The 24,599-nt window shown below is 37.5% G+C and overlaps 1 protein-coding gene across 2 annotated transcripts in view; it reads left to right on the top strand.

Annotated features, from left to right (window-relative positions):
- Angpt1 (angiopoietin 1) overlaps nt 1–24,109 on the top strand; it is a 228,653-nt gene extending 204,544 nt beyond the window's left edge. For both annotated transcript variants that reach the window (XM_051202540.1, XM_051202539.1), the window contains exons 8-9: nt 10,982–11,112; nt 21,812–24,109. In XM_051202540.1, coding sequence (XP_051058497.1) covers nt 10,982–11,112; nt 21,812–21,972 — 292 coding nt within the window. In that variant the 3' untranslated portion in view covers nt 21,973–24,109. The remainder of the gene's footprint in view (nt 1–10,981; nt 11,113–21,811) is intronic.
- The last annotated feature ends 490 nt before the right edge of the window (nt 24,110–24,599 follow it).

Genomic DNA, 24,599 nt, shown 5'->3' with positions numbered 1-24,599 from the left:
CTTGAGCTTCCCATGTAAATCTGAGCCCTGCATTTTTGGACACATTTGAAAACTTGCTTCCCTTTTTGTTAGTGAAATGTTTCTCATGTCTCTGATCCTTGGGGCTCCACAGCTCTATGGTCCTGGCTAGAACCAGTAGCAGATGTTTTGAAAGACTAAGTTATTTCTACAGAACACCACAGCTCAGTTTCCAAATTGAACTTTAAAGTGTTTTATTTGACTTTACAAAGCATCTCTGTCCCCTTAGCCTCTCTTTTAAAACAGGATCTCACTATGTATTCCAGGCTGGACTTGAACTTGTGAACCCCCTTATCTCCACCTCTTGGGGATTGTGATTACAGGAATGGGGCACCATACCTGACTACAAATAGTTTCTCCAATTTAGTAGAAGTCATAATTCTATTTAACCTGTTACTTTTGTTGTGATTATTTCCTAAAACCAACCCAGAGAAAATAGTTTTAATGAATAGAATTTATATTATATACTTCTTGTCTGGGATGAAATATTTCTGAAGTACAATAATTTTGGAGGATGTGGGAGGAGATGGATAGTAACGAGCCACACAGGCAATATAATGCCACAAACACCAATAAAAATAACAAGGCTTGAGTAGGGAGCCATGGACCATTTAGGACAGTTGGGAAGGCTCCCCAGGTATTGCATAAATTAACATAAAATAGGAAAATAGGAATTATCTGGAGAGTAATGCAGACAGAGTTGGCAATAGAAGCAGCAGCAGATGTGAAGGTTTCGAAGTTAGGTTTTAGGTGTTGGAATGGGGTCTTGCTTAATGCTGAACATAGAGCTGTCACTTGTTCTCAGTGGCTTGTGCAGCTATGCACAAGTTTCTGCATTAGCTGTTTGCTGATCAAGACTGGGAACAGCACTAGTTTATAGATTAAACACAGGTATTTAGCAGGGATTTTGGCAACCTATCATTAGCATGAGTATTGAGCCCAATCCTGTGCCTATGACTTGCTTTGTCAAAGGCCTTTGACTAGGCCCACAGTACTAGACATGAGTTGCTTTCAGTATAGCAGGCTTTGGATACAATCAGAAATCAGTTTTTTTTTTTTTTTTTAATGAAATGTACACTTTCTTCTCCGAGAATAAGGAAGGAACTAAATTTGTACTTGTAAGTATTTGCGATTCAACTCCACACTCAAGTCCATGGTTGAAGACCTGATTCAGATTATGGTTGGGTTGTAAAGATAAGGGGTCAGTTCTGCTGAGGTTGACGATAGATGAGGCATGCTTGAGAAACTTGTGAAAGATTGGGAAAGGCTTCCTTGAGGAAATCCCTGGTGCTTTATGGAAATGTGAGTATGGGTATGTGAGGCAAGTATGAAAGATGACAGCAGAGGAGGAGGAGCGAGCTTGGGATTCCAGCAAGAATGAACTCCGTGGAAAAAAAAACAGAGGTAGGAAAGGGAACACCTCATTTAGAAAACAGCCACCATGCCCAAAGTAAGGAGTTCACTGTGCCACAGATAACAGTAGTAATCCATACTGAAGAGTTGGGAATTATACTAATTGTGAAGAGAAGTAAACATGGGGATGGTTTTGGTCTACAGAAGAATCTGCGTATATACACTGGGTTCTTAATTGCAGACCTTGTTGTAACATTCCATCAAGCACAAAGAGAGAAAGAATTTTCCCCTGCAGCAAACCTCACACCATGTCTCTCAATGATTTAGCATCATAATCATTCCTCTCTGTCCTCAGTCTAGAAGATACTGGGAAGGAATTTTCTTGTTGCTCTCTAAATAGAAATAACAGACTATATCTGCTTCTTTCAGACTTTTTTATACCATAAAGTACCAATTAAGAGCTCACATTTTACAATGTTCTAAATTTTTTTTCTGATAAAAGGAAAAACCAAAAAGTTCTTTGAGATGGCTATTGACCTGGGATTTTAGGCACCAAAAGAAGGCCCAGCTAGGGAGTCATTTAGAGTTGACTTTGTCAATCACATTAGACCTCACGGGAATTGAAATATACTTTAAGGAACTGTCTATATGTTTTGTAGGGATTTTATACCACACAATTCATCTTGACACCCACATTTTGTGATGCATCACTAGAGAAGGAAAGGTATACTAAAAGAAAGGTTTTTGTTTTTCTTTTGAACTAATAGTAGAAAATTATAACTTTTTCTGAACTTTGGAAAATAAGATTTCATTTTTTTTAGATCTCACAGAGATCCTCTCTCCCTCCCCCGTGTGTGTGTTTAGATTCAAAGTAGGGTGTACTCTTATCACTACACAAAGTAAAGCAAAGATAACAATATTTGATGTCTGTAACATAAGTTCTAATTGGTCTTAGTAATAAAAACCTGGAGTGAGGTATCAGGGTAAATGTTGAAACATCAGAGAAACAAAGGAGTAAGCCACAGCCACCTTTCACCTCACCAAATTCTCAGCCCCCAAAGAGACTGAGCTCCTGTCTCCTCCTGCCTTATAGTCCTCTCCTTGCCCAGCCATATCTCTTCCTGTATGTCTGTACAGACCTCCAGAGCTTTATGGTTAACCTGTGGCTAACTCCACCCTCTGATCTTCAGGCAAACTCTTTTTGTTAGAGTACAAACAAGATATCACTATAGATGCCCAGTATTTTCCTTTGAAACCACGCAAGCCTCGTGACTGTCCCTGAGAAAAGCTAGAATGGACTTTTGATGGGATACTCAAATAGTTGCTTGTGACAGTGTTTTTAGTATCAAAATTATCAGAAAGAAGTCCTGAATAGTTGGTTAATTAATTTGGTTGGAGTCATAAGTGATGGGAGAGAAACTCAAGGCACATCATTCAAACTTAAATAGATGAAGAAATAGTACATGGTGTATTCATGGATACTGAAAGTTAATATCCAAAAGGATGCTAGGGGGATCTGAGAATAAATAAGACTAGAGTTTCGATGTTTGGCATTATCTAGGCAAAGGATTCAGGGGACACTGGAAGTCTTCACAGTGCAGGGACTTCAATATCCAGAGCTTATCTGCCCTCCTACCCCCACAACAGCACACTTTCCACTACAGGTATGCAAAGATAAACAGGCTTTGCTCAAGGCATCTGTAAAATAAAACACCAGACTTCTGCTAAGAAGGTAATTCCTCAGCAACTCAGTTCCCTCTAAAAACAGTTTATATTCAGGAATGATTTATAATGACTACCTACTCCGGAAGTAGGCATGAGAATTAAAGGACAGGTTAGATGGGGGATCGTTCTAGAATTTCCAGAGTCCTTTATGAGTAAAAAAAGAAAACAAATGTGTTCTAGACTCAAGAAACAAAGCACCCTATTAAACAGCAAAAGAAACGTAGTTCTTAAAAGACTGGAACTTTAGTTGTCAGGAAAAGATATTTGAATGAATCCTTCAGCTCCTATGTGTCATGTTGACCTTAAAGCTAGTCTGCCCAAACAACTACTCTTCAGTTGTTTGTTCTTTGAACCTAGTATTCTGTTTTCTCTTTTAAATAATATAAAACTGTGTGGACCTGAACAAAATTGGCTGTGTCTCCTTCTCAATATATTTACAAATTTTCTTGCCTATCGGGGTGTATTTATTTAATTTAGGTGCAGCCATTTATCTGACTCATGTTTCCTGAGGTATCATTAAACATAGTCTCACTCTTTGTAAGCAAAGGGTTTATTTACTTATTTCCTGGGTATAAGTGAGAAGAAAATAATTAATACCTTCAGTTGCTGACTTTATTGCCTTTTTTTCTTTCAATGTGTACTTATTTTGTACTGTTCCACTTATGTGTGCCTGATCCTATTTCTCTCTGGTGTCTATAAAATTGCTCTCATACACTTAACTCTTAACTAGCCAAGATGAACCCTATCAGTTGTTTGTCTTCATACCTACATGCTCTTTTCTTCCCAATCTTCTTTTCAGTTTGTGCTTCTACTTACAGGTTTGTATCTGTGGATATTGGTCATTATCAAACCTCTATCTCTCCTGGACATTTATTCATTCACTGATTCATAGGTGTTCATATCATTGTCTCACAATTGCATTGATAAGCTTTTTGGAACAAGTAAGTGCTCCTGTTATTTTTAAGAGTTTGATAAAACACTATTTGTCCAACACATGAGAAAGTTGCAGAAGGCTTATGGAGCCCTCTCCCGCAGAGATGACGATCTCAAGATTCAACACCAACCAACAAAACTTCTATTCTTTAGCAAAAAATATGAAGCTGTTGGTACAGATTAAAAAATTCACTTCCTGTGTTCCAAAGGAAGTTATCCAATTGAATGGGCACTTGTATGTAATATGGATTTCTTTATAAAATTTGATGCTTTCATTTCTCATCTGGGCTGAAATAGTCATTTAAGTGGGTTATTTTATGAGTTATTTCCTTAAGTCTTTTACTGTTGGCAGCTATAGACCAAATCTATACTCATTAAAGCCATGCCCAAATACAATGTGAACAGACTATTAGATCATTAATATTGGCTAAATGTCAAATCATGAAAAATAATGCCATTGAGCCTTGAATTCTAAAAGATAATTATGTTATTAGAGTTAGGGTGTTACAGCATACAGACTATCTCTTGAGATGACTAAAGTTTAACCTCTAAACAATTTGAACTCTTAGTTCATACTGACTCCATAAATAGTTATTGAATGTTTATTATATGTGTGAGATATGAGTTCATAAAGAGCTAAAATTTCCAGTATAGTCAAACAGATGAGGCACATATATAATAATATTATATTAGGAAATGCAAGTTGTATATGTGTTTTGATAGTTTAATGAAAAGAGGGTTTGTTGACTGACTCAGTGGGAAAAGTCCTTGCTCTATTGGCATAGGCTATGTAACTGGATGGGAAAAGTCCTTGCTCTATTGGCATAAGCTGTGTAACTGGATGAGTTTTGAGTAATTCTGGATGAATGAATAAAATATTATATTGAGATGACACTATACAAATAATTATAAACTGTTATTTAACTAGAGCTAATTTAACATCATTAACAAAATCTATTATGACTCAAAGTAACCTTTATGCAATGATGAACATATATTCTTATTCTATAAAAATGTAAAGTATTTTAGTTTTAAATGCAGACAAGAAATGAGAATGTGCCAAGATTTTTTATATACTACATAAATGATGCCTGCAACATACTTATTCTTTCTTCTTTTTCCTTGGTATTAGAGAATCTTAACACATAGTTATGCTTGAATTTCACAAACTTTCTAGGAAACTTTTCTGTCCCCCACATCTTCCAAAACTAATCTCTACCAAACTTTTGCAATAATTTTTTTTAATTCTTAAATCTTAGTCCTTTCAATATTCATTGTTTGCAAAACTCCCTAAGACATCTTCACAATGAGAAAAAAAGAAATGCCAGTTGGTATAATGATAAGTATATAGAATATTGTTAGGGATGTTGCTAGTTTAGTAAAGTGTGGCTGTAGGTTTTCCTCAAAGATCCATCTGTATTAGCCCTGGGTAGTTGGTTAGGACTCGAGTATCAGGCACGATTTCACTCTTGTTCAGCAGGTCTTAAGTCCAATTAGAGAATTGTTGCTTACCACATGGTACGAATAACACTATTATACCCTTCAGGTTATCATGCCATGTTGGTCATTGTTGTGGTCCATAGGCAACATAGCTAGGCAGAACTGTTTCTTTCTCTGGCAGCTTACATGGCACCTTATGGCACCATGAAAGCTAGTCCTCAGGGAGGAGGCATTAGGACAGTTCTAGCTTAGGTGTCTCTGGGTCCTATGTCTGAAGTACATGGTATCTTCAGCAACTGGAACTTGTCTTCCATTTCTGGGGGTGAAGAGGGGTAACCAAAGGCAAATAAATAGCCTATAATACTTTTAATTTTTTGGTCAGGGTAGTCCATAGACTCCTAAAGTAGGGCTTCTCATAATTGATGTTGAGATGTTTGTTAGATACTCTTTGTACCTTGGAGGAAGCATTCTGACCCCATATGGGAAATTTTAATTTAAATTACATATGTATATCTATACACCACACTTACATGTTTTATGGTACTTTAGGGAGATAATTGATAATATGCTTCCTTATGACTTTATTCAGACATCTTACTATTATTTTGCCCTCCTCTCTCCCTAATTAGAGCCCCTCTGTTTTGTTTGTTTTACTACTTTCCTCTTAAGAGCACATGTGTGCTATTTATTGTCTTCTATTGCTTTTCCATCCTTTATCCCTAATTGGGTCCCAGGTTATTTAATCTCAACTGGAGATCTGGAGTGAGGAAGCTCAGATGAGAGAATATGCCATTCGTTTTTCTGGGTCCGGTTACTTCATTCAATATAGTTCTGCCCATTTATCTACAAATCTCCTCATTTTAGCTTTTCTTTTTAACCACTGGATAGCGTTTTATAACTCAGATATGTATGTGATATTTTTTATTACCTATCAGTGAGTTGAAAGACGTGTATATTGCTTTTATTTCTGGTCCATTATGACTAGAACAACAATGAACATGGCTAAGCCATTATTTATTTAGGATGTAGAGTCCTTTGGGCATATACCCAGCAATGGTGTAGCATTAGACATAGGTAGATTTTTTAATTTTATGAGTATTCTCCATACTGATTTTCAGAGTGACTCCTCCAATTTGGATTCCCATCAACAGTGAATGGGGGGGTTCTTTCTTACCCCACTTCTAGTATATATTTTAAGCTCTTTTGTTTATCTTTGCCACTAGGGTAAAATAAATCTCAAAGTTGTTTTGTTGTTTTGAATTGCATTTCCTTAATTTTTAAGTCACATTTTCTATTGAGAACTCTCTGTTCAAATCAGAGATCCATTTTTGAAAAGGGCATTTGTGATTTGCCTCTTTTTAGAAAAATTTGTGTATATTTTAGATACTAATCCTTTATCAGAAATGTAGCTGGCATTGGTCCATATACCCACAAAGAAGTATAGTTCTCAGTACTCACTAAGGAACTTTCTCTTTGCAATAAAGACCATCACAGAAAATTATAGCCAATTAAAATACAGAGTTGTGTATCCCAGTGCCAAATGATACATCTAAAACACAACTCTGGTGCCTAATGCTCAAGAGTCATTAAGAAAGAGGGGCCAGGAAAATTGTAAGAGCCATAGGAACAGGCTTTAGCTTGTATCTCCTAGAAATGTCAGAGTATCTATACCCATGAAGTTTCACTAACATCACTGCCTAACATTTCCTGAACCAGTAAACATGCTAACATAGATGGTGAAAGCTCTGCAGCTTCAACACGACACACACGTTGGTCATACCTACAATTCAAAGAAGTTCCTTATATAAATTATAAAAACAATTGGAATTATAGTGGCCAGTCTTTGTTTAGCTGTAGCAATTAGTCTCCTGTGTATATTGACTTTAGGTCAACAACTGTGACTCTATTGCCTACCTAACAGTGAAGATATAATGAGTTTCTGGAAGAAGGCTGTTTCTTAACCTGGGTTTCTCTAGGATTTCTGTTGGATCCCACAGACACACAACTGCCCTTGTTTGTAAATTTCTTGTACAAAATGTTGGAAAATTTTAATTTTATGAAATTTTGCCTCTGACTCCCAATATAAGAGACTGGGCATCAAAGCAAGTGTCTCTTCTCACATCCTGAGATGCCCCTCTGACATACCAAGGACATAGCCATGTAGGAGATGAGAACCACATCAGGCACACTACTAAATGTGTCTCGCCTTGTTCAGGGACAAATTCATTATACTCAAGATACTGGTCTTTTCTACCTCTTAAAATATCTTGCATGAGTATATGCATGATGTGTTTATGAGTACAGTCATGAATGCACAGAGATCAGAAGGAAACTTGGATGTCAGTCCCCACCTTCAGCCATGTTTGAGACACTGTCTTTTCAATCATTTCTATCAACAATAGGCAGCATACCTACCTGAGAGCATCTGTTGATTCTCTGTCTCTCACTCATTGAAGCAGTTCTCAGATGATGGGCAACACTGCCATTTTCACATTTTCATGGAACTACTCTACCTACTGAGCCTTATTCCCAGGCTTCATCTGCTTTTAAATCACTCTAGCCACTGGTATTCATATTGTACTTTTATGGTTCATCTGCCTTTGTTCCTTGTTTTAATAATTTGTCATTTCACTAGGACCTTAAGAAAATGTTTACCTTATTAATCTCTTCTCCTTTAAAATAATAATGTTAGCTGAAGAAATTACCTTAAGTATGATTTTATTTCCAGTTACTTTCCTAATCTCTGTTGGCTATGCATATAATACAAACAAACTATTCACTAAAACAGAAGAACTAACGGAAAATAAAATATAGCCCCTCTTCCTTTATCTGCACATATAATATGTTGAACATGGTTTTGTATTTTGGAAAACTGAAAAGCCAAGACAAAAGAGAACTTGGAAGATTAAAAGGAAGCGAGCCTGATAAAAGGCAAAGTTACTCCCACAGAGGAAGGGACAGAGATAGATGTTACAGACACCATTCTCACTTCAGCATATATTTATTCCAGAATGCATGTTGAGAGGCATAAAGGCCCTATAAAATGTAATACAACAACGATACATTCAGACTACAGCTTCCAGGTGATGCTTAAGAAGACTATGTGATGCCTGGAAAAATGGCAATGAAATTCATGTTGTGAAAAATGTGTAAAGTGTAAAATCATTTCAATTTTCACTCATACTAGAGGAGAAATGACTTTGAAAGTTGGACAATGGACAACGATGGTTTGTTCTAAAGAAAGAGAGATGGAGAGATAGCTCAATAATGAAAAGCATTCACTGCTCTTGCAGAAGACCTGGCTTTGATTCCCAGCACCCAAATGGTGATTCACAACTGTTAGTAACTCCATTTACAGGGGATCTGATGCCCCCTTCTGGCCTCCTTAGGTCCCAGACACAAATGTGGTGCCACAGGCAAGCAGGCAAGGAAAACACTCATGCACATAGGATAAAAACAAACAAATCTTTAAAGGACAGCCGGAGAAGAGGAAGAGAAAGGAAATATGACTATGACTAATCACTTTTTGAAATTCTTATAGGGATGTACTTAGACATTACAAATGCACTTAAACAGACAATAACATATTGGGAAAGAGAAGCAAGGAAAAAGACCGAGCATTCATAATATCAAGGACAGGGGTTGGGTTTCTTTCTCTCCTGCATTAGCATGTGGGACATTTATCCTGCCTCTCAGAGCTTTAAAACAGAAGCTTATATGTAACCACTTAGTATTATAAGGGCGGGGTTAGTAATTCTGTAAGCTTCTCCAGAGAAGAAATTCTGTAAGCCACTGACAGCAGCCAGACAGATGAAATTTAATTGTGCATTTTACTATAGCTTAAAATTTACAAAACAAACAAAAGAACAAAATACCCCTCCAAATATGAAACAGTACTATTATTCTCTAAAACAAACATTAGCAAAAACTACCAAATAATGATAAAATATTACATCATATATACATCTAAGTGCAAACACATGTCACATGTATTTATCTATATATCCAAATTTTCTTTGGCCTTTATTACAGCCATTTAATATCTTGCCAGAGCTGGTCCAAATTCTAGGAGACTCTTACAACCATCTGACCACATGTGGGTACTACTAGGAGAACTAGAGACATGGACACTTTGGAAATGTGGCTAAATGATACTGGTGAGAATCTCTGTTGCTAGAGAAGAAGGAAGAAAACAAGTACTAAACTGCTGATGCCAATCACTGTAGAATACTCAAGAGCCCTGGGATGTAACTGAAGGACCTGGGCAAGCTTGCATTGTCCAGGAAATGAACGGGGTAAGAAGACAAAAAAGGCACCAGATAGGAAGCTGTACCAGATACACTCTGTGATTTCCCATGGCTCCCGTGTGTCATCCATAGATAGTCTGAAAATCTGTCATAGTCATAGATGATCTTGAAAACTCAATTTTAGGGCCTATTGATCAGGTCATTACTCACACGGCCTAATGATTTGCTGGGATACACCATCAGAAAGCCATTTGTCTAAGTTATTGACAAATACATGTAAGAAATGTTTCTACAGAGTACAAGCTGATCCTACATTCAAAACAGCTGGACAAAACAGCCCTACAGACTACAGCTAGGATATCTGAATCTTCTTCGAATCCCCCAAGACAGCGCCCCTTACCAGCAGGAAGTAGTTTGGAAAGAACGACGCCCAAATTCCCAAATATTGTGTATAAATTTTTGTTTTCATTTAATTGGACTTTGTTATATAAAATTAAATAAAAAATTATATATAAAAAAGAAATGTTTCTAGAGGGTAAGTTGAGTTCTTTAAGTAATGTCAGTTTTAAGATTAAGCTACTGCTGGGGCTTTGGACATAGATTTTGTTAACCTACTAGAAAGAAATCTCTGATATACAGAAATAGTGCAAATAACCTTAGTCAAAAGATCCAAAGAGTCTAGAAAGAGAGACAGACCTACAGTGTATATTCAGCAAACATTTGTTTTAAGGCTGCTACCTGCAGGATGGGGTTGCCTTCATCTTTTCTATGAGCTGTACCCAACATGCCCCTATCACTGAGGTTGCATTTATATTAAAAATGCTTGGCATAATTTCTACACTAGATACTAATGAAATAGTCTGCTGCATTGACATTCTAAGGGGGATTTCTATTTGGAAACAAATAACTATAAGAATAAATTACCCTTCTTTTGGTGGGTCCTGAATTATCAGAGAAACACACAGGTTCCTACACGCATAGCAAAATAAACACCAAGCTCGAGCCACAGATAATTTTACCCACTCATGATTTGGAGCCTGTGCTAGCACTTCCACAAACACACACTTACAATATCTATTCCTCTCGCCCTCCTCTCTCTCTTTAACTCCCCCTCTCTTTCCTTCTTTTATGTTTTGACTTTTTGGTTCAGGAAGTGATTTGTTAAAAGGACTGAGTTCAAAGAAAAGATGCAAAAGAATTCAACAGATTGTCATCTAGGTTATGTTGGTCTGTCAAATGGCTGATGTTTCTTTGTTTAATTGCAGGTTATATTTAAAGGGTCACACGGGGACAGCAGGCAAACAGAGCAGCCTGATTCTTCACGGTGCTGATTTCAGCACGAAGGATGCTGACAATGACAACTGCATGTGCAAATGTGCCCTCATGCTCACAGGAGGTAAGCCCCGGTGGTCTTTCCCTGAGCTGGCTTTTGTTGGTGTGAAGTTTGGGGTTTCTTATCCCTGAGAAAAGGGTTTGATCTCCTGGTCAAGAAACTGAAGAGCAAGTCCCTAGAGATCATTTATCTCTGCATGGGGGTTTACCTTGTTCTTGTACAGGGCATTGCTGGCATACTTAAACACTTGACTCCTCCTTCATCTGTGGTGGGAATGCCGTAGGCTTCATTCTGAGTCAATTCTCATGCTACCTGAAGTACTACGTTCTCTAGTTTAAAATAAAGTCTAGGTTGCCCTAGGTGTTGTATAGAAATTCACTTCTAGTCAATGCTTCAGAACTACTCATTCAATCTTACTGAATTTTCACATAGAATCAGTACAAAGCGGGGCAATGTATTTAAACCTAGTTATACATTCAGTTTAGCCTTACCAGGGTATTGAAAAAAGATTTTAGCTGCTATAGAAAACACCATTAAATAGGATTATATTATTATATATGAAACACAATGTTTTTTGTGCCAGTCCAAATTTTTTCCAGCATTTTGAGTGTTTTAAGAGTTTGAGAAACTCCAATTTGCTACTAAAGTAACATGACATTAATACTTAATAATCACTTTTTTTTAACCAAAGAAAGAGCAGAGGTTTTTCTGAGTCTCTAGTATTCAAAATGGCTACTTCTACAACCAGAATTATTCTTTTTTATATTTTCTGTTTTGCTTCCATTATAGCAAGTTGTACTGATTTCGTCTCTAGATGAATTCTATGAACTATGCATGGTAAAATGCCATTGTCCTTAAATAATTGTTGATTTAAAGAAAAACATGAACAATTAAAATGCTGTAAACATATACATAAATCTTCCAGAAGTTGTTACAGTGAGTGGCTAAAGTACAGGGAACATTAGCCTAAAAACCAGTAATGTGGATCATGAGTACTGCAGGTTTTCTCAGGAAAGGAGTTAGCCCCAAATAAGACTATGAAGGTTTCTCAGGATTGTAATTCCATTTCTTAAGAGAAGAGTAGCCATCCTTACCATCAACCATTGTGACTTTTTTTTGTGTGTCACGATGGAAAAATCTTTCCCATGTTAGTAGGTAGAGAAACTGCACTTCCTCTAATGTAAAGCATAAGGAACTTACTGGAAAATACAGTAAATGGTGGATGAGTGTACAATTTTTAAGCCACGAAGTTGCTCTCAAGTTTTAAATGCAGTAAAATGAATTCTTAAGCTGGCATTTCCATCACACATTACCAGAGCACAGAAAAATATGAAAAGTTTAGAGTAAGCTTTCCTTGAGAAGGCTCTTGTGGCTATCCCCTGGCCTTGATAACACTATTAAAACCACAACCTTAAACCCACTTCACCTACAGTGACATCATCTCAATACGCGATCAGCCTAGAACCAAGCACAACATGACATGAATCTGCTCCTGCCATAAGTCAGTTCTGAATATGTCACTTGGGCATCATAATTCAACCTCCTCAAGCACATACATGTTACATATATGTAACTCTGAGATCTACACCTAAAAATCATTATAAGTCTCAGAACTCAGAACTATTTTAAAGTGGTAACCACTGATGTGTCTTACATCATCCCTCTGGTACCATAACTAACATTATTGGTAGCTTTATACAAAGACTTGCATGTCCCAGTTTCATGCCTGTTGTTAGAGTTCAAATAGACTTCATATTCTCCATTTGCATTTTGACAGATACATTTTTGTAGTAAATGAAATACAGTCCTTGAACAACCAGGAGGGGCAGTCTCCAAATGTGTTCTTAGGAGAACAGCCTCTGCATTCAGGATAATGTGAACAGGGTGCCAAGAGGGGAATTAACTTCTTGGTTGTTGAGAAACTACCACTGCTCAGAGTTACTTCTGCCTCATGTGACTGAACTTTGACAGACTCTTTCATCCATTATTACGCTTGGACTTGCTTCACCCTGACTAATAAACCCATACGTTGGGGAGGAGAAGAGAAAAATCTCTATTTATTGCTTGGGCTAGAATAGTCTACATAAATGTGTTTTTGTAATAAACACCACTACCCTATCAAATATCCTTTCAAAGGAATCCAGGCCTTGGAAAGCCATTCACACTGAAAAGCTTAACTGTGGGATTCAGAGACCCGAGAACTGGAAATCATAGGCATGAATGTCAGTTGCTGTCCAAGTCACTGATGCATGGCTGGCCTGGAACGTTTGTCCTATAGTGCTACTGCCCACCACTATCTGTTCCTCATCAAATTTTTCCCTAGAAATTAGACTGTCTGATGGCTTTTCCTTTCCTTTTCTTTATAAAATGTGTTTGGGTTCACTCCTTGATAGTGTCTCTTGTAAGCAAGGAGAGTGTTCACAATTTCAAAGTAAGACCTTGTGGGCTTTGCCATCTGCTAAAGAGTTTCAAGATTGATGTAAGATTTAATGCTTGATAAATGTCCTAGAGTATTTTATTTAGGGGCATGGAGGGGTTTGAGTGGAAGGCTGTGGTGTCATTGTCACCTTCATCTATGAAAGGCTGGAAACCAGAAGATGAACTTAACTGAAAGCAGAGAGCATTGCAGAGTGATGCAAAATAGAGCATCTTTCTTCTCTCCCAACATCCTTAGGACTTTCTACCAATGTATCATATAGTTAGTGAGTATGGGTTAAGAAACTGAAATGCTATGAGATAAATGAACTTAGTAGATTAGAGCTCATCTCAATAAAAGAGGTTACGAGAAACATTATGCACAAAGAATGAGGAAATTTTGAACCATAACAGTTTTGTTGACAAAACATGATATACAATAGAACTATAAGAAGCAAGGAAGAAACTTCAGATTGAGCATCTAGGAGTCAGTCACTCAAGTGAACATTGTGGATATTTGTAAGAAATGAAGAGAAGGCTTTTATTTACATAATGTAGTCATGATCCTTCCTGTAGTGTGGGTATGGTAAAAAACAGTATCAACCTTTCTTCTGATTCTGTATTTCTGTTCTCTCATGTAGTCATTGTAGTACATACAAGGAAAAACAAATGCAACACAGAGGTGACAATTCATATGCTCAACATTGCTGAGTTGAAAGAAGGCACACTGTGGGCTGAGGTAGCATCATTCATTGGCATGTGCAGAAGCAGACAGCAAGATGTCTTAAAGCATCTCATAACTATATAGACACACTTCCCTGTCACCAGGAAACCATTAATTCTTCCACCCAGCTTAAATACTAAATAATTTTGCATTTCATTACTAATTTTTATTGTACCCGAGCATGCATTTCAATATTGCCACATGGAGTTTTCTACTGAAATGACTTCTCAAATAAGCACTAAATATAATTATTTATGGGCAGGGACTTATAAGTCAGATATGTCTGTACTGTGTGATTGGCATTGATCATAGGAACTGTTTTCAGTTTTGCCATAGGTTCCTCCCTACATAACTGACAATACTTTGAAACTCTGTCCCCTAGCATATGGAAGACACTTTTGAAGAGTTAGCAAAAATTGCCTTAGCCCAGCAGAAGACATCTCCATACATGCTTAAACTTAAAGAGAGTGATCAGTTTCATTAAAACTGAACAGCTTTAACTATTGTTAACATTAAGATAAAACAATGTGATATCATTCCATGCATGCTTTCATTTGCCTATATTTATTGTGCTTAAAACAGCTGTGCAAAAATATTCTTCTGAATCCAAAGCTAGGAAAACAAAGAATGCCTACTATTAGACTGTCACTTTCAAAGTAAAAGCATTCACCTAGACTATAGTACTATTTGGTACTAAATCTTCCAAATAAACAGTTCTAAAAGTCACTGTAGCCTCAATTACTAAACATTAGTTATATAATTAATATAAGTATCAAATAATTATTGTCTAAGAATGAGCAATAAAATGCAATTATTACAAGTTGCTAGCAACAGTAGGCAAGCAGCCTGGTTTTATTTTACTTCCCTTTCCTTATTTAAGTTTTGCTTCAATATGATCTCCATATTTAGTATCTACAGAAACTATGTAAAAATGTGACCTAACCTTCGTCAGAAGGAATCTGTTGCGGTAGAAACTCTGCCCTCTTTTCCCACGCATAAACCATGTCAACTGACAGGCAAGGCTTTCTAAAGCTAACAAAGGATATTATTCCGATCCATCCTAAAAGAGAGGATTAAGCCATACACATAATTTTTTTTTTTTACATCCTATGAATTACCAGATGCTAGCAGCAGAATTGATAAATGCTTTCTCTGCTTGTGCTTTAACCTTGACAAAGACCAAGGAAAAAACTCTAGCTGCTTCTGCAAGTGGTGAATGATGTGGAAGTGACAGGACCCTTGGGAAAATGTAGTCAAGATGGCGTTTTTAGTAATTCAGGAAGGGCCAGGCAAATCTTTATGATCTGAGCAGCAATCCTCACATCATATGTTTAAGTGTTACAAGAAGATCCACCCAGATAATCTGAGGCCGAGTGAACAAAACCTACACTGAATTACTTTTATTTCAGCTCACTTTTTAAATTTAGCACACACTGTGTTTTCAGTCCTTCCCATCCTAACTGTATGCTACCTACCACTGCGTCTCCAGACCCTGTTGGAGAGTGGCAAACAACATGAGCTCAGGGAGCATAGGTTTCAATGACAGTGTTATCTGAGACCGAGACACTCAAACTCCAATGATACACAAATGACCCTGTGTAGAGTAGAGAAAATAAAGCATGATTGATCCTCCACACATAGAGCATGTGATTACATATAAGTATTTGCATAGACAAACATGGAATAAAACGGTGACTAAATAATCAAGAATTGGTACCAGCCTCTAAGAATTATGAAACCCAAGAAGAATGACCTCCAGAATTATTTCCCCAGTACATAGTGTATTTGTTTTAAAAATAATAAACAGAATATTCATAAGTTTGGAGGAGATTGAATTATAATCATAATCTGTTAGCCTTTTTTGCAAATAGCATAATTGTACTGATGGCAAAATGCTACAACCACAGACTAGTAGCTGGTTCCATGTGAGAGAGATAAACCAATAAATAGTTTGATTGGTGTTGCAGTCCACAATACAGCAAATACTTATCTAGTCTTGGCTGCTTCACAAACTTTCTGCATTAGCCTAAATGATCTGTATTTCACAATTTAGATGTGGCTTACCAAACCCTTTGATTAGGGAGAATATGGACCTCACTAATTGCTTTCACAAGATCTGAGATACAGAAAAGTTAGATCGATTACATTTCTCTGTGTTCACAGAACTAGTGTCAGAAGTCTGAGCTGCACATGCCCTTAAACCCCAAGAGCATCGGCCTATTGCTTCTACTACCTCTGTTGGGAGTAAAGGTATTCAGAAAGAATGAAGGGGTTGTATTTAAACGTTGGAAGACTATTTTCACAAGCATTTCTTCACTCAACATGCTTAAGGGTGAACTAAAGTCCATAGGAGGAGAAACACAATAAGAATACACATACAAGATTTAAATAAATTCACTATTACTGACCAGAGTAAACCAGAATAAATAACTTTTCATCTTTGTACAAAAGGAAAAGAAATACACACACACACACACACACACAGAGAGAGAGAGAGAGATCCTGAGGGATATATAGTAAGAGATGAGAGAAGGCAGACAGACCTCTGAAAGGGATCTTTGCCTGCCATACACGAAGTCATGCAGCTGCTCCTTGAAATTGGCCATGCGGAGAGTAAAGTGAATGACACATAAACTCAGCAAGTGACTTCTGCATTACGATCTTTGTGATAGCAATGGCACCCAGCACTTCAAGCCTGCCTCACCCCATGCTCACTGATGAAGAGGAAAGCCCTCCTTTCTGTGACAGCTCTTCTGCATATTGATGATTAGATTGTGTGCATTAACATGAGAGAAATAAACCCACAGATATATCTTTTCACTTTGTTGTATGTTTTACCTTAAAGAAAAAAGAAGTGCTGAGAGACGTTTTGTTTAGGATCAGAGGACTGCAAGAGTTAGGTTTCCTGACTTTCAAATAAATTTGAACTTCCTGAGTAGAAAGTTGAGAATCCAATTCCTATTTTCTGGGCAGTGTTTCATTTATTAGTGATAAAATGTGAATTTTCTGCCTCAAAGATAAAAGGCTCAAATAGTTTTAAAGTCCTGGGAAGCCTGAGATAGTTATTGCAAAACTAACTTTTAATGAGTTAAGTGTAAATGAATTAGAAACATGCGTCTCAGATTTCTTATTAAAATATACATGAGGTTACAGGTTATAATGAAAAATACTTGGCACAGCCTATGTGAAGAGTTGCCAGCTATCAAACATTTGGGACATTCTATCAGTTCTCACAATGACAAATAGAAGCTGCTTTCTTCTGTCCTCTACTCATCTCACTGAGTTCTTTGGAGCCTGAAGTGTCTTTCACAGCTATGTGAGCTGCATGTGCCTGCTAGTACATATAGACATAAATGTTTCATGGGGGGGTGAGTATGAGTGGGGGTTAATGTCAATGTTTTTCCTTGTTCACTTTCCACCTTTATTTTTTGAAAGAGTTTCTCACTGAAAGAGAAAGCCATGGTTAGGCTAGGCTAGTTTGTCAATGAGCTACAGGCATCTAGCTGTCTCCACTCCACTAGTATTGGGCTTAAGTCCTGCTGTCAGTGTGGGTTCAGGACATCTGAAATCAGGTCCTCATGTTTTTAGGCAAGCACTTGACTAGTCAGAGCCATCTCCTTCAACTCCCAGTTCCCATTACAATGTATTTCCTATTTGTTACTCCAAGGAATGCATAGGACCAGGGGCAGAGTTAATCAATTCTTGCCATTCCTAATTGCTACAATTCAGGCATCTCACATCTTATCAGATGCAAACCCAGGTCTGTCCCAGCAGGTCTTCCTGCAGAACTTCATGCAGGCAAATATCATGTTACACTGTAGCTACTAATTTCAGCGACTTAACCTATAGCTGGTAGACATTTGTGTACCTTACCTTTACACCATTGGGATGTATGTACATTTAAAAGGTCTGGTTATGTTGAGCATTTTTTGTTAAAAGATAAAAAGTGAAAAAGAAACTATTAAAGATGTTTGACAAAAAGAAATGCCAGCTTATTTTAAATGCATATGTCAAAATCTTGCTCCACAGAAGTGACAGCTTCCTCTACATTGAAGTTCAGAATATTTTATAGAGAAACAGAAATCTTCATGAGAAATGTTTACATTTTGCTTTCTGTCGTGTTAATTCATCACCTTAGCTGTCATCAATTTCTCTCTACTAGATCCCACTACCAGTGGCCCACTGGTCCCTAAAGATAACAATACTGCAAGCTTGTATCCTTTATCATATCAGGACTATCAATAAACAGTCAATATTAGAGTCATAGGTACAATGCTTTATCCTATGTTCACAGTAAACTGTACTCATTTGCATGTCAGCTTTATGCTCATATTTTCTAATCAACTCACTTGAAAAGAATAACACAAAACCTCTGACTTTATCTCCACTGCTGCACCATAGGTCACAATGGAGGATGGAGGATCTGTCTCCACTCTAACCCTTACCACTGCATGTCTAAGTGGAATTAAGCACCTAGACAGATTTGTACAGGCTGTGATAGGGAGTGAATCATCCTAACTGTTAGACATAGTCGAAGTATTGTGAATGCCACCTTACAAAAAGTTCTTTAAAGTCTGAGCATTGATGTCTCTATTGTGGTTTTTGTTGTACTCTCTAAGGATGTATGGAGAACAAGAGACTGTATCTAAGTCATTGGCACACATTAACTAAGGAGTAAACATCAACTACTTCTGTTGCTTAGGCTCCCCTGGTTGTTAACTGATGAGGTCAGTGTCAAATGAAGGTTTTTCCATCACCTGTTTGCCACTCCCTTGGCTAACCACTGTTCACAGAAAGTTTCCCAAACATAGTAACTACCTCTGTGTTCTCTCCTCTACTGTTTTCCCTCCCGTTGGCACTTGGCAGTCCCAGCTGCTGGCAGACACTCTCCTGCTCTTCTAGGGCACACACTGTGTTTAGGATTGCTTTCTGGCCAGTAATTCATGTTCCTGGACCCAACACAAGTGGTAAATGAGTAAATTTAGAGGCTTCTTGGCAAATTAAAGTCTCTAGCCTCCTTATTTATAAAACATTTCCATTCCAAAAGTTTTAATAGCTATCTCCTAATTTTTGACAGATTTTTTATCAATACAAATGCTCTGAGGTCAGAAATGAGGTTGTGTTTGACCTCCCTATCCTCTGTGTCTGTCCATGGATTAGGATGTGTGAGATTGATTCTAGAATCCATTTTCCTGCTCACCATGCTGGTTCATACGCTCAGAATGGCCTTGGCAGACAATGCAGAATAGAGGCTCTCCACATTTGACTAGACATTTCAGCTGGCAGACCTGTTTCCTTTGGTTAAATACAAGCTCCCATTACTAGAGAATACCATACTTGTTCATTAATGATGGACAAGCAAGCTGGCTAAATTATAAATGTTTCCACAGAGACTTTCTGGGGCCATTCTCACCCTTCATTTCCCAAAAGTTTCTTTGTTCACCGTGTGCCAGTGGCGGTTAGGATCTGTGGGGCTCTAAGCACTTGCAGTAGGCACCTCCAGCTTTCCCCTGGCATTTGCAGAAGCACTCATTTTTACCTGGTACCCACTGCTTCCAAAACTAGGAGGGCTTGACCTTTCCTCCTGATTTTCTTCATGGTTCTCCTGACCATGACCAGTAATGACCTTACGACATCGTGCTCAGGCTTCATCTCAGTTTGCATGTAGTTTCTGAGAAGGATCAGGGCTATCACGGTGACCATTGCATGGCAACATTTGAATGAGGAGGGGGGGAGCTGAGTACAATAAGACCAAATATTTTGTAAGAGGGCATCCACTACAAACATCTATTTAGTAAATTAAATTACTTCATAAAGAGAGCTACTCTGTCATAGCCGGTGAATGAGAAGCCTCTCCATGCCATCTGCTTACACAGAGTACTGATTTGCCCTTAGGGTGATGAACAAACGTGGGTTATTTCATTCTGGGATCTTCTGAGCTTCAGGTGATAATATCCTTGGACATCTTCATCAGGATCACTTATTTTACTAATTAGATAAAATATACAGGGTAGATCTGCCTTACTTCATCACAGGATACCTGTGTCCCATCCTGTTCTTCTCTTAGCTCAGCAAAAGTACTCCCATAACTGCAGCCTTTAGCCTCTCCCTTACAGCCAGGCCATGGTCTATTTCCACACTTTGTTCCCAGAACCGTTTTGACTTTCTAGAAACCAGATAAAGTTGACATTTTAGCACCAGTCCCCAAATGCCACTCAAGAGATGATCCTGTGGCTCCTCACTGCTTTCCTTAACAAGAACTGTTGCTTCCTTCACAGACAAGGAGGGAAAATAGCAAGGCTGAAGGATTGAGTAAGGCCTCAGAGGAGTCCCAGGGACTACACAGGGAGGAGGAAAGTTAAAACACAGAAGCAATGAAATGGAATTTCATTTGAGAGCTACAGCTTGGTCCCTTAAAGACCATGTTCAGGGCAGATCAACTGCTTACACCTAGAATATCTTCTGCAATATAAGTCTTGGGATTTTAGTAGAAATACTGACAAAATGTTGGGGAATTAATTATAAGGAAGGAAAGATAAAATCATGCAGTTCCTCCTTTTGTGCCCAACAAGGTCTTCCTTTTCCCTCATGTTTTGACCATGTTTGACCATGTATGAATACAGCATGGGATACAGGAACTCTCATAATTACTCAGACATACCTTACAGCTCCTCATATGGATTGGTGACTAATGCTATGCCCCTGATGTGACTTTATAAACATTCCCCAGTTGCATTCACCTTCTCAAACTGAAAGCATGGGGAACCAATGTTACTTCATCTGACTTTTTCTAAAGTTTCCACAGGACAATGCTCATGTTGCTGTCAGACAGCAGCTGGACAGCTTTCTCTTTCTTTAGCAATTAGTCCCTTAGGTACAGCTCTGCAATCAAATAGAGGTCAAGTGTATCCAAATAAAAATATTCTAGAATGTCTCTGGCATAAATCTCTCCCTGAAGACTTCAATCGTGTTACTTCAGGAGAAAAGAACTATGATTTATCGGAAAAGTCTAAAACTTTAGTTCAAGAAACTAGAGCTAGCTTGTTCAGTTATCCTAACACACAGTGTAAGCACTGGCTTCCACATCATTTTTCGGCTTTGTTTTCCTTCCACTGCATTTAAAAAATTTGAACAATCGTAGGTGAAATATTGCTGAATATAAGCTATGTGGCCACTATTGGAAAATCTTCTATGTTGCTATAAATTATAGACAGGATCAATTCTTAGCAAAATCATGAAGTTATAAAATATATTTTTCTTAGCTTTTAAGTGACAGTTGTCCAAGCTTCTGACATCACTAAGACACTGATAATTGATCTCCCAGTTAAGGACATAAGGTACAATTCTGAATTTATATCCAGGCCTGACTTTATTTTAAAATCTAAGCTCAGAAGCTCCACATCATTACAGTGGGAAGTGAATTCCAACATGGTCAAACTGAAAGTTGGCTTGCATGAGTTTCCTTCATTCTGATTACTTACACATTTTCAATAAGTGTCTTGTTTGCCAATAATGAGAACAAGTGTGAACAATCTCTCCTCAATCATGACAGTTACCTGCAAGTGTTAAGCCTGACATGCTTCTATTTCTTCTCATTTTCCCTCCAATCATCTCCTTCTTCAGGTTGGTGGTTTGATGCCTGCGGCCCCTCCAATCTAAATGGAATGTTCTACACTGCCGGACAAAATCACGGGAAACTCAACGGGATAAAGTGGCACTATTTCAAAGGGCCCAGCTACTCCTTACGATCAACAACCATGATGATTCGGCCCTTGGACTTTTGAAAGTGCCATGCCAGTATGGGAAATCTGCAAAGTCATCTGGGCAAGCCCAGATGAGAAGCTTCCTGGAAGCTTCAGAAACAAACAGCCTTGTCTCCCTGGCAGCAGCAGGTGGCTTTATGATGTCACCAAGGTTCTTGACTATGGATTTGGAGCCTTCTGAGTTCAGGAGATTCACCACTTGGGCCACTGTTCTAATGAATTGTCTCCAGAGAAAGTCACTGCCATGCTTTAAAAAGGGGAGGAAACCGCTCAGCTCGCCACACTTGAAGGAAGGTGCTATTGGATCATATTTTGAACCTGTAAGACCCTGATGATACATGCAGCTTGTTTTCTGTAAAATCCAAATGAAGAATATACAGCAAAGAACATACATGAAAAAGAGAGAGAATGGGAACAGCCAGAATCTGTTGAAGACAGATTGCAGCAATGAAGAGGTATCATTCTAGGAAATCCTGCTAACATATGTGGCTGATGTTACTGCACAAATGTGACCTAAAGAACAGCCTTATCTTCTGAATTGGCTAAAAGTTAGTTGATTTCAGAAGCCCATTTCAAGCATCATATTTACTAGTTGGTTTTAGTTTTACCGTGTTCAAGTGTAGATTCCGTCCTTGAAAGTCATTATAAGACAGAGTGCATGTAGGGTAAGAGTGTGAGGTAGAAAGGGGTTCAAGGAGACTGGGTTTTGGGGGGAAATACCGTTTTCAGAAGAGTTAAAATCTATTCAAGAATGGATATGACAGGTAAAAATTGGCCTCACACTACAATATTCATCTACATTGAAAACTGCTTTACTGATACACAAATATGTCTAGAGCATGAGTATGTATAAAAAGTGGAAACTTTACCATCCAGTTCTTAAAGCAGTATGCATGCAGCTAATGGTAAAGCAGTATATGGAGTACTTGAGTTGGAGTAGCCCATTGTACAGAACTTACAACAAATATTTGCATATCTATGGCTTTATTTTTAAAATGTTTGTAGGTCTTCAATTCTTCATCCAGATATTTTGTGCTAATTTAATTTTTTGTTAATTAACTCCAGTTTACTCACAAAAGGCGTCCTGCTCCAGTTCTTTATAAACATTACACATTGAAGTCTAAAAAGAATGGGAGATTTTAAAATATCATTGTACATAGCGTTTTAGGCCTACCTGTGTTAAACTCCATGCCTGTTTAATCTGAAATGCACAATGTGGTCCTCAACTGATGATTACAAATATGAGTGTTCAAAGGCATTTACTATTCTACTTGATTAAATGTACAATTTTTCACATTATTTTTTTCTCCTTCAAGCTGTGTTTCTTTAAGAAATTTCTATCTTGTAATATAATGTTAGTGAGGAAAATTGGCATAACTCCTTATATATGAGAGCTATTAAAAAATCAGTCATTAGACTAGGAAACTTCTGATTGTTAGCTGCTATAAGTGCCTTAGTTAAGATGTCCCTATGGCATAATCTAGTCTAGTTTTGGACACGTTTTTGTGACAACTTGATGTTACTGCAGTATTCTATCAAGAAGTGCTCTTTTTCTATAAATGGCCATGGTTACATTAGAAAAGACTGTAATCAAACACGATTTGCTATGAAATGAGAAAACTAAAATATACATCAGGTCTGCTTTTACATAAAAGAAAAAGTTTTTGTGAGATACAAATTTTAGAATATCAGTCTTGATCATTGCACCCACAATGCCTTACTGACTTTTCTCAATCTGGGAGAATAAAGCTTTTAATGGTTTTAAGAAAAGGGTTTTTAATGCTTACCATCTACTCCTTCTTATATTTATATGTCTGTATAAAATACCGTTTTGCCTTACAAGTGGTATGTTCAGGAACTACACAGTTTTTCTAACATGAGTGACTCCCTCGGAGCTCTCCCTCTAAAACCCTTATTTTCATTTAGGTGAAGGAACAGGAATATTTTTGTGGTTGTGATTGTTGTTCTTGTTGTGGTTTGTTCCCATGGATGTTTTAAAAACCTGTCTTGGATTAGGTACACTGTTTCTCAATTTGTATTACAAAAATAAAGTGAAATAATGAGAAAAGAAAGCATGGCATTTACTGTTTTCCTATCTGGGTTTGAGAAATGAGATGTTTCCAATTATTTATAATAAAGCAGTGTAAATGCTTAGTGACTATTGTGTATATTATATAATGTCAACATGTCTGTAGCAAGTTGACATGCACAGCTTTTGCATAGATACTAGAATTTTGTCTTTCAATTTCTATTTCAATAAAAGTTATGTGGTTTCTATGAAAAAATTTCTTCATAAAGGTCATAACATTATTTGTTTTAAATAAAATTGAAAATAATGTGTGTAACTTCATCTTGCTTTAATTATGTATTTTATAAACTTAACATCACCATCTATGAATGTATGGAATCACTGTAGAAATTACCAGATGAACTAAAGGCTCAATATTTGAAAAATATTTCATTAGGGGAGGCAATAGGAACACTTAGACCCATGAGAATGGAAGGCCAAAGTGTTGGGTCTTCAGCCTACATCTGTTCTTTATGGTTTTATGTTTGTCCCGACAACTATCCAATTCTGTATTGTCATGCAACAGTTGATGTTTTTTGCGGACTCTGGAAAAAGGCAAATCATCTGAGTATGTCTGAAT

Source organism: Phodopus roborovskii, unplaced genomic scaffold (genome assembly GCF_943737965.1).
Source record: "Phodopus roborovskii unplaced genomic scaffold, PHOROB, whole genome shotgun sequence".
Taxonomy (NCBI): Eukaryota; Metazoa; Chordata; class Mammalia; order Rodentia; family Cricetidae; genus Phodopus; species Phodopus roborovskii.
The sequence above is the reverse complement of the archived record's forward strand: the minus strand, read 5'-3'. Positions and strand labels throughout refer to the sequence as shown.